At 51.2% G+C, this 13,250-nt stretch overlaps 1 protein-coding gene across 1 annotated transcript; it reads left to right on the plus strand.

Annotated features, from left to right (window-relative positions):
* The first annotated feature begins 5,484 nt into the window (after nt 1-5,484).
* On the plus strand, nt 5,485-10,311 carry EOMES (eomesodermin). The gene is made up of 6 exons (XM_005518968.3): nt 5,485-6,292; nt 6,664-6,818; nt 7,061-7,182; nt 7,627-7,785; nt 7,880-7,941; nt 8,488-10,311. The coding sequence occupies exons 1-6, from the start codon at nt 5,544-5,546 to the stop codon at nt 9,221-9,223; spliced, it is 1,983 nt and encodes a 660-aa protein (XP_005519025.2). The 5' UTR covers nt 5,485-5,543; the 3' UTR covers nt 9,224-10,311.
* Nucleotides 10,312-13,250: the final 2,939 nt, after the last annotated feature.

Genomic DNA, 13,250 nt, shown 5'->3' on the forward strand with positions numbered 1-13,250 from the left:
GCCCTGGTCCTGTTGGTCACACTATTGCTGATACAAGCCAGGATGCCATTGGCCACCTGGACACATGCTGGCTCATGTCCAGCCAGCTGTTGACCAGCACCCCCAAGTCCTTTTCCATTGGGCCACGTTCCTTCTCTCCAGCTGCTCTTCCCCAAGCCTGCAGTGTTCAGTGGGGTTCTTGTGACCCAAGTGCAGGACCTGGCACTTCACCTTGTTGAACCTCACACAGTTTGCCTTGCACCACCGATCCAGCCTGTCCAGATACCTGTCCTACAGAGCTTTTCTGCCCTCCAGCAGGTCAACACTCCTACCCAACTTGGTGTCATCCATGAACTGAGGGTGCACTCAATCCCCTCATCCAGATCATCAGTAGAGGTATTTAACAGGACTGGCCACACCACTGATCCCTGGGGAACATCACTTGTGACCAGCTGCCAACTGGATATAACTCAGACCACCACCGCTCTCTGGGCCTGGCCATCCATATGTTTTGTCACCCAGTAGAGTGTGCACCTGCCCAAGCCATGAGCCATATTAAAAATATGAAATGCTGGTCATGGCTATGGTTGTGTTTGTGATCCTAATTTCAGTCTCTTTCTTTCACTAAGTTTCTATAATTTCATTTGGAGCAAGGAAAGTCATCTGGAAACTTAAAACAATTTAATACTTTTCCCATCTCCGTTACTATAGATTTCCCAATTATTTGTCAAAACAACAAAAAAGACTTTACAAAGACTTACATTTCCTTGAACACACTTCCTTTTTCCTTCTTTAGCCAATAGGATACTGTAGGCCAAATGACAGAAAGTTGTTGTGTGGTCTTACCTAGCAAAATTAGCCATTGCCAAAAATTGATTTCAAGCATTGAATGCATTTACCCTTGTCTGTCCACATTTTACCAATTAGGATCAGACATTTAATATTTTTTACTAACCATTGCATTTCCATTTAATTTAAAATTACAACTGAAGATTTTTAGGTGCTATTTTTCTTTGAAGGAGGAGAAAGGAGGTGACTAACAAAGTTCCTTTATTTTCAAATACTGAGTTGTGTCTTCCAGGTCCTGTTTCATTGACTTCTGTCTGTTCTTTGTCGTGTATACCTGGGCTGCAAAGGGCTATTCTTTACTTTCTGACTTTTATAAATAAGCCCTGCCCTTATTATGGAGCTTATGTCTACATATTGATATTTTAAAAATATATATGTCTCTCTGCTGCCTTTTTAAAGAAAGTGGCAGCTAAATTAAATCATTACCAAAGGGTAAAATTTCTGTCAATGTGACATCTTTCTTGGTCATCATTAAAGACAATAGTTCTTTGGTTTTGTGGGGCTATTGATTTCCACTATTTAATGTCCATATACATATATGTTTCAACAAGAGCTGACTCTACTTTTTAACCCTTTTGGGTTCAGGTTTTCTCAGCCTCAGAGTAGATTTTAAGCTACACTTTTTTCTTGGGGACTGTGTATGTCTGCATGCTGAAAATCCCAATTGGCATAAACTAAAATGGATTGATGGGTTTTTTGCAGCTATAGCAGGACTTGTTTTCATCAGAAAATAAAGAGCATTTTCAGTTAATTCAGTCTCCTAACCTTTCATGAAAGAGATGGACATTGACTGCATGTGACAGAAGAAAGTCCCTGGGCACTGAAAGGGTGTAGCTGGCTTCTTTATAAAAGCAGCCCCTGAAGTTCAGCGACAAGCTGAAATGCCAAGCCTTGCACAATCGTATTAATAACCTCCTTGATTTTTTTGAGTGCTGCAAGGACTTGGTGGCAGTGAAAAGAAAGTTATCAAGAATTTAAAAGAGAAGCACTAATATTTGACTGGCCATATATGAAAATTCCCAGCTTAAGTGATTTTTAAAATGCCATTAAAACATGGTGAGAGAGTGGAAGCTAAAAGTGTCTTCCTTCATTTGCCCTGTGTGATACTCCGTGTAAGTTGAAGCGGGGTGGGGGGGAAATCCATCAGAATGAATTACTGGAAAAATAGAAAGAAAATCTACAAAATCTCTACACAAGCTGGACATAAAGGTGAAAGTATTAAAGCCCTCAAAATCAAAGGAAAAATGACCTCACTGAAACTATACAGATGTATAGTTCAGAAAATACCTGTGAATCCTGCCGTGGTGGCAGTGGAACTTCAGGAAAAGAACACAGCAATAGAATAGTGTGACAGGTCATTCTAATAATCAACATTTTTGAAGTGTCCATGTAGATCCAGTGGAGTGTGTGTATGTATCCAGATCCATATTTATAAGGAAAAATGTCATATATGGCTATAAATGGTGATATATGGATTTCCATATGTGCATACACACATATGTAAATGTGTCACAGCCTGATAGATTTCATTGTTCCAAATTTCTCTTCTTAGGCCCTCTTGAGCAGGGTGCTTCAGTTGTACAGTTTCAGTCACAAGAGTCCAAGCAATTTGTTGCAGCAGAGGCTGTTTTCCAATACTCTAACAAAAGAGGTCTCAATCCCAGCCCAAAAGCAAAGTATTAAATATTTCAGTCCAGTGTGCCACTGCTGTAACTTGGGCTGCAGAAAAAAAGCTCTTCTGGAACAGCTCTTTTTAGAGCCAGAGATGCTCCTAATTTGGATAAACTCCATGAATATATTTGAATAAAGCCCAACAAAACAAGATCATCTGTAACCCTTTTAAGACCTATGTCTTCTTTCAAAAATGCTTTCTGGTTTGTTTTTTTGTTTGTTTGTTTGTAGTTTTCAGGGGGTTTTTGTGGTTTAGAGGTTATTTTGGTAAATTTACAAACTTAATGTGCTCCTTTCTGCTTCACCAGACTCTGGTGTTTCTGCAATATTATCCTTAAGATAACATCTAAAGGGCTGCAGGACCTATTCAGAAGTCTCCGGTCCCACAGGACTGAAACATCCCGCAACTTTCTTGCGGCGATGTTCCTGTGCAGAGCCCGTAGGGCTCCGGGGCAGGGAGTAAGGACGGAGACGGCTTGTAGGGAGTCGGGGAGGACATTCCCCGGATTGCCCCCTTGATTACCAAGGACGTAGATTGGCAGGCGATAGGAATGACAAATACTGGGTATGGTACGGTGACATACATGACGTGACAAATACTTTGGTACGGTGGCTGGGATAACTTTAATTTGCGGGACGCGAGAGTGGGTGAATTACAGCTCTTTCCTCAGCATACAGAGTGAATGAAGAAGCCCCCGCGTTACTTCCCGAAGCTCCGCTGAAGGTCTCCGCGCAGTCTGGTTCCAGGGGACTCCCGGGGGGGCAACCCCGACCCCGGCCGCCACCGCCGCCAGAGCCCCGGCTCGGCGGGAGCTGCGGAGTACGAAGCAGGGATGGAAGCTGGGCTGCTGTTCTCCCGAGCTGAGCTGAAAACAACCCCAAGTCTGCGAAGGATTCATCAATCCTTCGTTCGTTAGGGAGAGCTTCACCCCGGGCATATTTCGAAACAAAACCCTTTCCCGGGACAGCCACAGGTTTTGTGTCCCCCTCTCGGGTGCAATCCGCAGGAAACCTAAGCAACATCGAAAGCTTTTCTACCTTGCCCAGATGAAGGCGAGATTACCTGAGTTTTTTGGGGAAAAAACCCCCAATAGCCTTGAACTACGCGGCACCTAAAGAATGTTTGAAATAATGTGACCCTTTCAGTCCATAAAACCGTAAAATTAACTCCCTTAAAACCTACATAGTGTTTTTGTAAAATATCTTTCCGTCCCTGCCCAGGCCCGGGAGAGGCAGAACCCGAGGGAGCGGGCTGTCGGAGCGCAGCCCGGGCTGGGGCCGGCCCAGCCGAGAGGAGCCGCACCGGGGCTCTCCGGCCGCGAGAAGGGGCGCAGCGGCTCGGCCTCGGCAGCGCCCGGCAAGACGTTCCTCGGCTTGTTCTGCTTTCAAAGCAGGGCAGCTAGCCCGAGCTCTGCGACTCCAGCGACTGGTGCACTTCGTGCTGGAGCGTCGGAGTTTTCCCGACACATTTTTGTTTGTCTTATTCAGTCGAACGAGATCCATGCAAAAATTGAGGAAACATTATCCCGGAGAGAACGCGTGGTTAGGGCTGGGGCTAGAATTTCATTGCCGGCTGTGAGCAGCCTAGCCCAGGCTCACCGGCTGTGTGGCCGCAGCCTGAGGTGGGCACCGCAGGGACCGCCGTCTCTCGGCTTCCACCTGGGGTGGGGGTTGAGTCCTGCCCGTCCCCGGCCTCGGCGGTCAGCACCGGGCGTGCTCCGCCGCCAGCACCTGCCGGCGCCCGGCTTGCTCAGGATGCGCATCCCGGCGGGGCTCCGGCAGCGCCTCGGCCCCGGCTCTCGGTGGCCGCGGTCAGCTGTTCGCCATTTATCCCAGCTGGATAAATCCGATGAGGCCTGGCGGGAGCGGGGGGCCAGTGGGCCGAGGCGGTGAGGAGGGCGGCAGAGATCCGGCCGGATCCTTCTGTCAGGCAACGAAATCCTGGCCGCTCAGCGGGTCTGGTTTAAAATTCAGCCGTGAGGTGGAGGCAGGTGTTTGCAGCGCTCCCTGCGAGATGGCCGGTGGCGGGCGGAGGGCGAGGGACTGCGGATTTGTAGCTGCAAATCATTCACGCCGGCTTTGCCCGCTCCACAAAATCACACGGGCATCTACCTCTTCCCAAGCGCTGTTCCCTACCCTTTTGGGGCTAAAGGCTAGGGGATTTACACTGAGAGAAAGAGCCAAACAGAACTGGCACCCGCTTCAATTAAAAATCTGCCTTCCCTATGGGAGATGCTGAAGGGGAGCCCGCGTTGTGAGAAACCGACTGCCGAATTCCTGAAAACTAGAATTGCTAACCGAGCCCGCTGCTTCCCACAGATAAGGTGAAACGTGTTAACCCCATGATAAGGATGCTGTCCAGGGAGCGGAGAGGGAGGAAGGAGGCTGTTTGGCTCATCAGAGACACAAGCCGAATTGTTTGAACAAAGAGGCGGCCGGCGGGGAGGTTGCGAGGGCCCAGCGTCCTCCGCCTTGTCTCAGCGGCCCAGTTGATCGCCGCCCTCCCTACCTGACGAGTGCCGGCTTTCCCACCCAAACCTTTCCCTTTCGTCCCCATCTCTCGCTCAGCGCCGGAGATTATTCCTTACGCGCCCGAGCGGTAGGACGGTCCCACCTCAGCAAAAGGTCTTTTATTCGGAAGAGGGGAAGCCGGGCTCTCCTCCGCAGCCACCGTGGGGTGATGAGGGAGCTCCCCTCAGTCTGAGCGACGTGGGGGCACGGAGCGGGCCAGAACCTCCCGGGTAGCCGGCTGCGGGAAGGGGGGCCGTGGAAGAGGACGGGGCGCACACCAAAGTCACAGGTGACTTGTTCCAATTAGTAGCTGTCTAATTAAATTAGTGTTATGCGGCCCAGCCAATGGGCCGGCGGGGGTGGAGGGCGATGATGAGGCAGCCCGGCGCAAGCCCCTCCCCGGCGGCCCGAGGAGCCCGGCGCGCCAGTATAAAATCGCCTCGGCGGAGCATTGCCGAAGCGTAGCCCTGCGTGGCCACGGGTCGGGGTCGACTCAGGATTGAGTGGGAGCTCTAACGCACCGCCCATCCAGGATGCAGCTGGGTGAGCCGCTGCTGACGGCGGCAGGGGCACTGCCGGGCGCCCCCTTCTACCCGCTGGAGGGCGGCGGGCGCGGTGGAGCCGCTGGAGCCGGGACGGGCGCTCCAGGCGGCTCCCGCGGGCCGCCCGGTCCGGGATCGCCGCAGCGCCTCGACCTGGACAAGATGCCTAAGAAGTTTGGAGCGGCGCCCGCCATCCTGGGCGAGGCGGAGACCGTCGAGCCGCCCTTCGCCGCCCCCAAGCCGGACGGCCGCAAAGCCACCCCATGTGGGGACGAGGAGCTGCCCCCGGCCGCCGCCGCCCGCTACTCCATGGATAGCCTGAGCCCCGAGCGCTACTACCTGCAGTCCCCCGGACCGCCCGCCGCCCACCTGGGGGGGCCCTGCGCCCTGTTCCCGTACCGGCCGGCGGCGCAGCCCGGCGCCGTCTATCAGCCGCCCGGCGGGCCGCGCTACCCCTACGGCTCCGTGCTGTCCCCGGGCGGCTTCGCGGGCGCCGTGTGCCCGCCCGGCGGCCGATCGCAGTTCGGAGGCGGCGGCGGGTATCAGTACGGGCAGTCGACGGGCGGCGGAGCCCTCTACGGCCCTTATCCGCCGGCGTCGGGCTCCTGCGGAGGCCTCGGCGCGCTGGGGGTGCCGGCCGCCGGCCCGGGGATGCGGGCTCAGGTCTTTCTTTGCAACCGGCCTCTCTGGCTCAAGTTCCACCGGCATCAGACGGAGATGATCATCACCAAGCAAGGCCGGTAAGCGGACGCAGAGGATGGTGGAAACGGAGGGAAGTGGTATGGTGGTCGGGAATAGGGAGGGGGGAGGTCTCAGCCCCGGGGACGCTCCCTGTCGGGTGGTGCTTGCCCGCTCCCCCGGGAAGGAAGTGCGCCCTCTCTCCCTCTGTGGTGCCCCGGGATGCTTTCCCGAGAAGCGACTCCCCTGTTTCCCCACACGCGGTGGCCGGGAGATAAGGTGGGGGTCGGCTGGGGCTCGCCGCTTGCTTCCGCAGTCTCTTCGATGCCGGGACGGACGGGGCACCCCACGGCCGCCTACAGCATCCGCCGGAGCCCGCGCCCCCTCCCCCGGCCCGTCTAAGCATGCCTTGTGGTTTTCCTCCTTTCCCTAGGAGAATGTTTCCCTTCCTGAGCTTCAACATCACCGGCCTCAACCCCACGGCGCACTACAACGTTTTCGTGGAGGTGGTGTTGGCGGACCCCAATCATTGGCGTTTCCAGGGGGGCAAGTGGGTGACCTGCGGCAAGGCCGACAACAACATGCAAGGTGGGTGCAGGTTCCGAGGGTCGGTTTCTCGGAAAGGGTTCCCAGTTCCTCCCCCCCTCCCCCTTCAGGGTCTTCCCCACGCCCGGCATCCTGCTGAGGGACGAGGCATGCTTTTAAGGTCGTCTTGCAACTCTTTTTGGGCCACGGTGTGGGAGGGTGGCCATCGGGGAGCGGAGGGGCTGCACGGGCGGCGTAACAAAGCCCCTGCCCGGCCGGCGTTTCACTGGCTTGTCTTTCCCCAGGCAACAAGGTCTACGTTCATCCTGAGTCGCCAAACACCGGGGCTCACTGGATGAGGCAGGAGATTTCTTTCGGGAAGCTGAAGCTCACGAACAATAAAGGCGCTAACAACAACAACGCGCAGGTAAGGAGGGAGAGGGAGGCTTGAAGGGCTCTTCGTGGCTCAGCGGGGGAGCTCTGGGGTTTTGGGGCTTTTACAGCATTTCATCAAGTCGCTAAATCACTCTGCTTGTGAGTCGTTCCCCTCTTGAGCTGGGTCATGGAGCTTGTTTTCTTTGTTCCTCCGTATGAATAGTTGAAAATGTTGGAAATATGATGTGTGAATTTCTTTTGTTTTGGACAATATATTGATCCCCTGGAGTTGTTCAAAAAGTGGGAGGGTAACAGATAGCTCTTGGTGAAACAGGACTGCAAGCTGTGACTCAGCTCCTGATAACAGTTAAAACTGCTCCACTTCTAAACCAAGAGATTACAATTTACATGAAGAAAAGGTCATTCTGTATAATAGGTCTTTTCATGTTACAAGCAGTTTACCTAAAGATGTTGTCTCTTTCATGGTTTCTTTTAGATGATAGTACTTCAGTCCCTACACAAGTACCAACCCCGACTTCACATTGTGGAAGTGACTGAAGATGGTGTTGAAGATCTGAATGATTCCTCGAAGACTCAAACGTTTATTTTCCCTGAAACGCAGTTCATAGCAGTTACAGCATATCAAAACACTGATGTAAGCATGAATGTATAGAATTGCAATTAAGAATAAAATTGATTAACTTGTGGGCTCAGAATCACATCCTAATATATTCTGCTTTCACTTTTAGATTACACAGCTCAAAATTGACCATAATCCTTTTGCAAAAGGCTTCAGAGACAATTATGACTCGTAAGTACACCTCTGTCTTCTTTTGCACGTGTGTCAGTCTAGGAGGCACGATTCTGGCCTGAAATGCCTGTGGAAGGGTTTTTTCTTTAGACACTAATTCGGTTATTCATCACCAGAACTTCTTCTGCTGGCACTTTTGCATATATTAAAGTATCTGAATAGTGTATTGTCTAGGTGACCTGCCTTTCTGTTGGCTTCTGAATATTGGTAGGAAACTTATGCTGGCAGAACCCAGCTGGCCTGAAGACTTCACTGGCAGCGGTATATTGGATGTCTCTACAGAACAGGCAGCTTCTTTAAATTGTCAGCAGAAGACTTGCCTAATAATTGCTTTCTGCCTTCACTTGTACTATTGCTTGCAGCAGTAATAGAAAACTTACAGTGGTTTAGGAAAAAGTGCCTGCTAAATCAGATTAAAAAATATCCAGCCAATTAAATATAGTTATGATTCTAATTAAGAAATATCTATTTTCTTTGTGGTTTTGTGTTGTGTTACTGTCATACTGGAATTGTAAAGAAAAACACTATTTCTCTTTTATGTTGTAGCATGTACACAGCTTCCGAAAATGACAGATTAACTCCATCTCCCACGGATTCTCCTAGATCCCACCAGATCGTCCCTGGCGCCCGATACAGTATGCAGCCATTCTTCCAAGAACAGTTTGTCAACAACCTGCCCCCAGCCCGCTTTTACAACGGTGAGAGAGCTGTCCCTCAGACAAATGGCCTGCTGTCCCCACAGCCAAACGAGGAGGTGGCCAGCTCTCCTCAGCGGTGGTTTGTGACGCCCGTGCAGCAGCCTAGTGCCAACAAACTGGACATGAACTCCTATGAGACGGAGTATTCTCATAGCACCTTGCTCCCTTATGGCATTAAATCCCTCCCCCTTCAGACATCCCACGCTCTGGGATACTACCCTGACCCGACATTTCCATCCATGGCAGGCTGGGGGAGCAGGGGCTCTTACCAGCGAAAAATGACAACAGGACTAACTTGGACCTCAAAAACGAGTCCTCCGGGATTCACTGAAGACCAGCTTTCCAAGGACAAGGTGAAAGAAGAAATTGGCTCGTCCTGGATAGAGACTCCACCTTCTATAAAGTCTCTAGATTCAAATGATTCTGGGGTCTACACAGGTGCTTGTAAGAGAAGACGCCTTTCCCCTAGCACTTCCAGCAATGAAAATTCCCCGACAATGAAATGTGAGGACATTAATGCTGAGGACTATAGCAAAGACACTTCAAAAGGCATGGGCTACTATGCATTCTATACTAGTTCTTAAAGCATCTTTTTTTATTCCAATTGGCTGATTTTTAATTATTTTTTTTCAGGGTGGCCTTGGGTTTTTTTGCATTACAATTGCCAAAAAGACTCTTTGCCTTCCACCTTGAGTTGTTGTGTGCAATTCTAAAGAAGGTGCCAAAGCTTTTTGACTGTTGCAGGTAACAAAGTAGGGAAATAGCAAACCATGGGAGAATTCTTCCCCTTGTTTAGGAGGAGCCATATGCAGAAGCTGTAAGAACTCTAGTGTCTAAATATGTGGTGTGCTTATTTGAGACACTAAAGTGTACAGTTTGGGTTGGCTCAGAGGCCTGATCAAATCTATGCACTCCTGAGCAAGGAAAAGAGGGTGTGGGATCCCAAATTTAATTTTCTTCCCTTCTTGATAAAAGGGAACTGGTTTGCAGGGAACTGCACAAATGCTATGTTCTGCTTTAAACTGAGATGTTTTTTTCAACCCATCCACAACACAGTTGGCTGAGTTGGATATTGCTCAGCTACAGCTTTTTTTTTTGGCAGAAAGTGCCAAAATAAGGCCTGCTTGCCAGGCAGGATTTTGACTTGAAGGTCTTGTTGCCAACAACAGGATTACAATGACCAAATCTGACTTTTCTTAGCTTAGAACTTGCATTAAAAAAACCCTGCCTCCATTCCAAAAGCCTAACCTTTATTGAGGTGGCCAAAAACAAAGTGTACAGTTGTGTTTTGTCTAGGTACACTATAGAATATTGTGGAATAATGTATAAATAGTTGACCTATAGCTGTTCAGTTGGAAGGACATCCGGTGGTGTTTTGAAGTTCAAAAGGCTTTTTCATTTTTTAAAATTTTTTTGGGGTTAATCAAACTTAGCATATGAAGCATTGCAAAAGGAGATTTCTATTTATGTGTATGTAAAGTGACTTTTTCAGCTGCCCTGTATAAAATTGGAAGTGATGTAACTTTACCCATTCTTGCCTATACTTTCAGCCATTTTAAACTGATCAGCCCCAGAGCAACTTGCCCACAAACTTTTTCCCCTTCCAAGAAACTTGTTTTAGTTTTTTTCTATGTACATAGTAATAATTTTTAATAAATGTGATGGTGCCAGACATGAGGGTATGGCTGTGCCTCATCTTTGCCTCTTCTAGGTGTCCACACATTGGAGGAGGGAGCATAGTCCTAGGGCTTGAGTTGTCTGTTGTCTCTAAATCCTTTCAGCCTTTCTAACCTTCATCTGTTGCACTCTGGGTGGGTTTTTTTTTTTTTTGTTTTTTTTTTTTTTTGTTTTTTTTTAAGTCTCTTGCGTTGCCACGGTTCTCCTCTGCATCTTCTGTAGCAACCGGGAGCCCCTGACCAGCTCCAAAATGGGACGGTCTCCTGTCCCCTGCCACCCCCCCCCCATCCCCCGCCTCTGCGACAGGCGAGGTGCTAGCACGGCCCGGACAGCGAATTGTGAACCCACCCCGCCTGCGCCCGCCGCCCCCTTCTCACCCCCTCCGCTTCCCGGAACAAGGCAAGAAATTCCCCTGCCCGCTTATCTGAGGGGGAAGCTTTTGGCAGGGCGATTGAATCCCAGCTCCCGCGGCAGCGGGACCTTTCCTGAGGATATGCAGGCAGTAATGGGATTAAGCTGTTAACGATTCCCGGCTGCAAACAAAATAACGCCGGGGCTCAGGCCGGGGCTGTCCCGGGTGGAGGTAATGCTATCGGGGCGCGCCGGCAGGGGCTCCCCTCCTCCGGAGCGGGGCGCGGCGGGTGGCCGAGGAGATTTCGATCAGCGCTTCGCCTCTCGGGGCGACGCTCTGGCTCTCCGCGGTAGCAAGCTGTGCTGTCAACTCTTCCTCTGCCCCAGGACCCCACCTGGAATAGAACGGGGACTTGCGACAATTTTTAAGAAACAGGGGACGGAGCATATTATTCCTTAATTTTACTTTTCCTTTTTTAAATTTTTGTTTTCCAGTGGTGCCACCCCCTCCCGGAAAAGCCCCCGGGCAGGGCTGTTCCCCGTCCCCAGCCGCGGGGTGCGGTGGCGGCATGCCGGCCGTCCCCGCCCGCCCAGCAAACACCGATTACACAGCACGATGCCACCGCGCTGCGTTATTAAAAGCTGTATATTTTTGCACGGTACGGTGAAAAAAGAACTTAATACTTGTGACAAGTCCTCACACTGTTTAATAGAAACGTAAGTGCCTGGCTGGCCCCAATTAACACCTTGTGATTATAATGCATTCCTAAAATGGGGTGTCAGACGCCAAATTGTGAATAAAGGTATCTAATTAATCTTCATAGGATGACACTGATAAACAACGCCAGATTTAAATAAAGATCAAGGAACTGAACGTTTTTTATTTGTTTACATTAACAGAAGATAAAGTTAACTACCCCTGCACTTTGCTTCGTAATGTGATTTGCTACCGCAAACAGCGGGCTGCGGGCGGACAGCCCCACCTCGCCTCGGCGGCTTTTTCTCGCTGCTTTGGAGGGAGGGGGACACCCCGAGGGTGAGTGCCCCTTCCTCCGCAGCCCCCAGGCCGCCGGGTGAGGCGGGCGTGTGCCGGGAAACGCGGCAGCACCTCGGCCTGGCAGCGAGCGCTGCAAGGGAGCGCGCCCCGTCCCCGCCACTTCCGAGGCTCTCGCATGAAGCCGTGCGAGTTTGAAACGTCAGCTGGACGGGCACGGTGGGTCTAGAGAGAAATAAAGAAATAAATAACAGTTGTTTACACCGCTGCGGTGGAGTGCGAGCCCTGCCCGATGAAGAGGGGAAACTTGGTTTTGGGTCAGGGAGAATCCGAACCTCGGCGGCTGCCGGCGGGGCAAAGCCTCTGCACGACCAGGGGCTCGGCTCCTTTCCCCCGCCGGCCCCGTGAAGCCGGGATCCGCACCCTGGGGCCGCTCCCCGAGAGTTTGCAGTTCCTGGGATATTCCCTCGCTTGAATCGAGGGCGCGGTTCCGTGCTCTGGGTGCGTAAATCTGATCTTTAAACAGCATTAGCGCCCGGCGGGGCAATAGAAGCAGCGGAGACGGGCTCCTCCGAGGCTTTGAGGCCATTCCTCGCCGAAGACTCTGGGTTCTAGGGGTGTTTTCGTTAAAGCAGACCTGGCACCTCGAGAACAACCCTCTGGTAATTATTTTCCAACGAAACTTCATCTCCCGCTGCTCTCCCCAAAACGTATCGCTGCCTCTTCACACCCAGGGGGGAAAACGAAACGACCCCGAAACTTTCTTCCGACGGCACCGCCCCGACCGTCTCTGGAGTAAGGGCTCCTTCTTCCTCAGGGCAGCCACCTCAGCGCTCCTGGGAAGAAGGAGCAGATATTTTTCGGTGTTTTCTCTTCGAGTAATGAGATGGGGTTTTACTTTCGGTCTGAATTTCCGCTCCCACCTTCCTCAACGCCGCCTTTTTAACACCTGCTCGCTTGTTCCCACCTCCTCCTCTCTGAGGGGAGCGTGGCGTTAACGGAGGGGCTGTCCCGGGAAAGGTTATTTTGGCAGCCCCGCGCTGGGTCGCCTCTGGGGCGGCGGCCGCCGAAGTGTGAACAGGGCCCCGATGGCTCCTGCGGCACCTTTCTGCTTCAGAAATTCCCCTTCCCAACGGGAATACCGGGCAGCCGTGCCGGGAGAGTCGGCGGTGGACAGCTGTGGGGTCTCGGCTCTGGGTAGAAAGTGGAGGCGGGGGGGAATGAGGTGAGGAAGATGGGGCCCACCGGCACTTCCTCATGCCCGTCCACCCCATGAAATTGTGACTTTCATTACTATATTATATTATTATTAATAATAACATTATTACTTCTATTATTATAAATAATAATTTTTTTACTGCCCTACCATTTTTTTATACATTCAAGCCCAATTCCCCAGCCCCCTGAGCTCTGTAGCCCACTCATCATTTTCCCCAGATCTTCATAGCCGTGATCATAATAATATGAGTGTGGCTGATATAAATATTAATCTAATCCTTATTGGAAGGATTTTGGTGCTTTCTGGGTATCACAGATATGTAATCCAGGGGAGAATGACATTAGCCTGAAAGAGTGGAGTGCAAAATATG

Source organism: Pseudopodoces humilis, chromosome 1 (assembly GCF_049639895.1).
Source record: "Pseudopodoces humilis isolate 2021_Gansu_Grassland_sample_001 chromosome 1, ASM4963989v1, whole genome shotgun sequence".
In the NCBI taxonomy this organism is placed as follows: Eukaryota; Metazoa; Chordata; class Aves; order Passeriformes; family Paridae; genus Pseudopodoces; species Pseudopodoces humilis.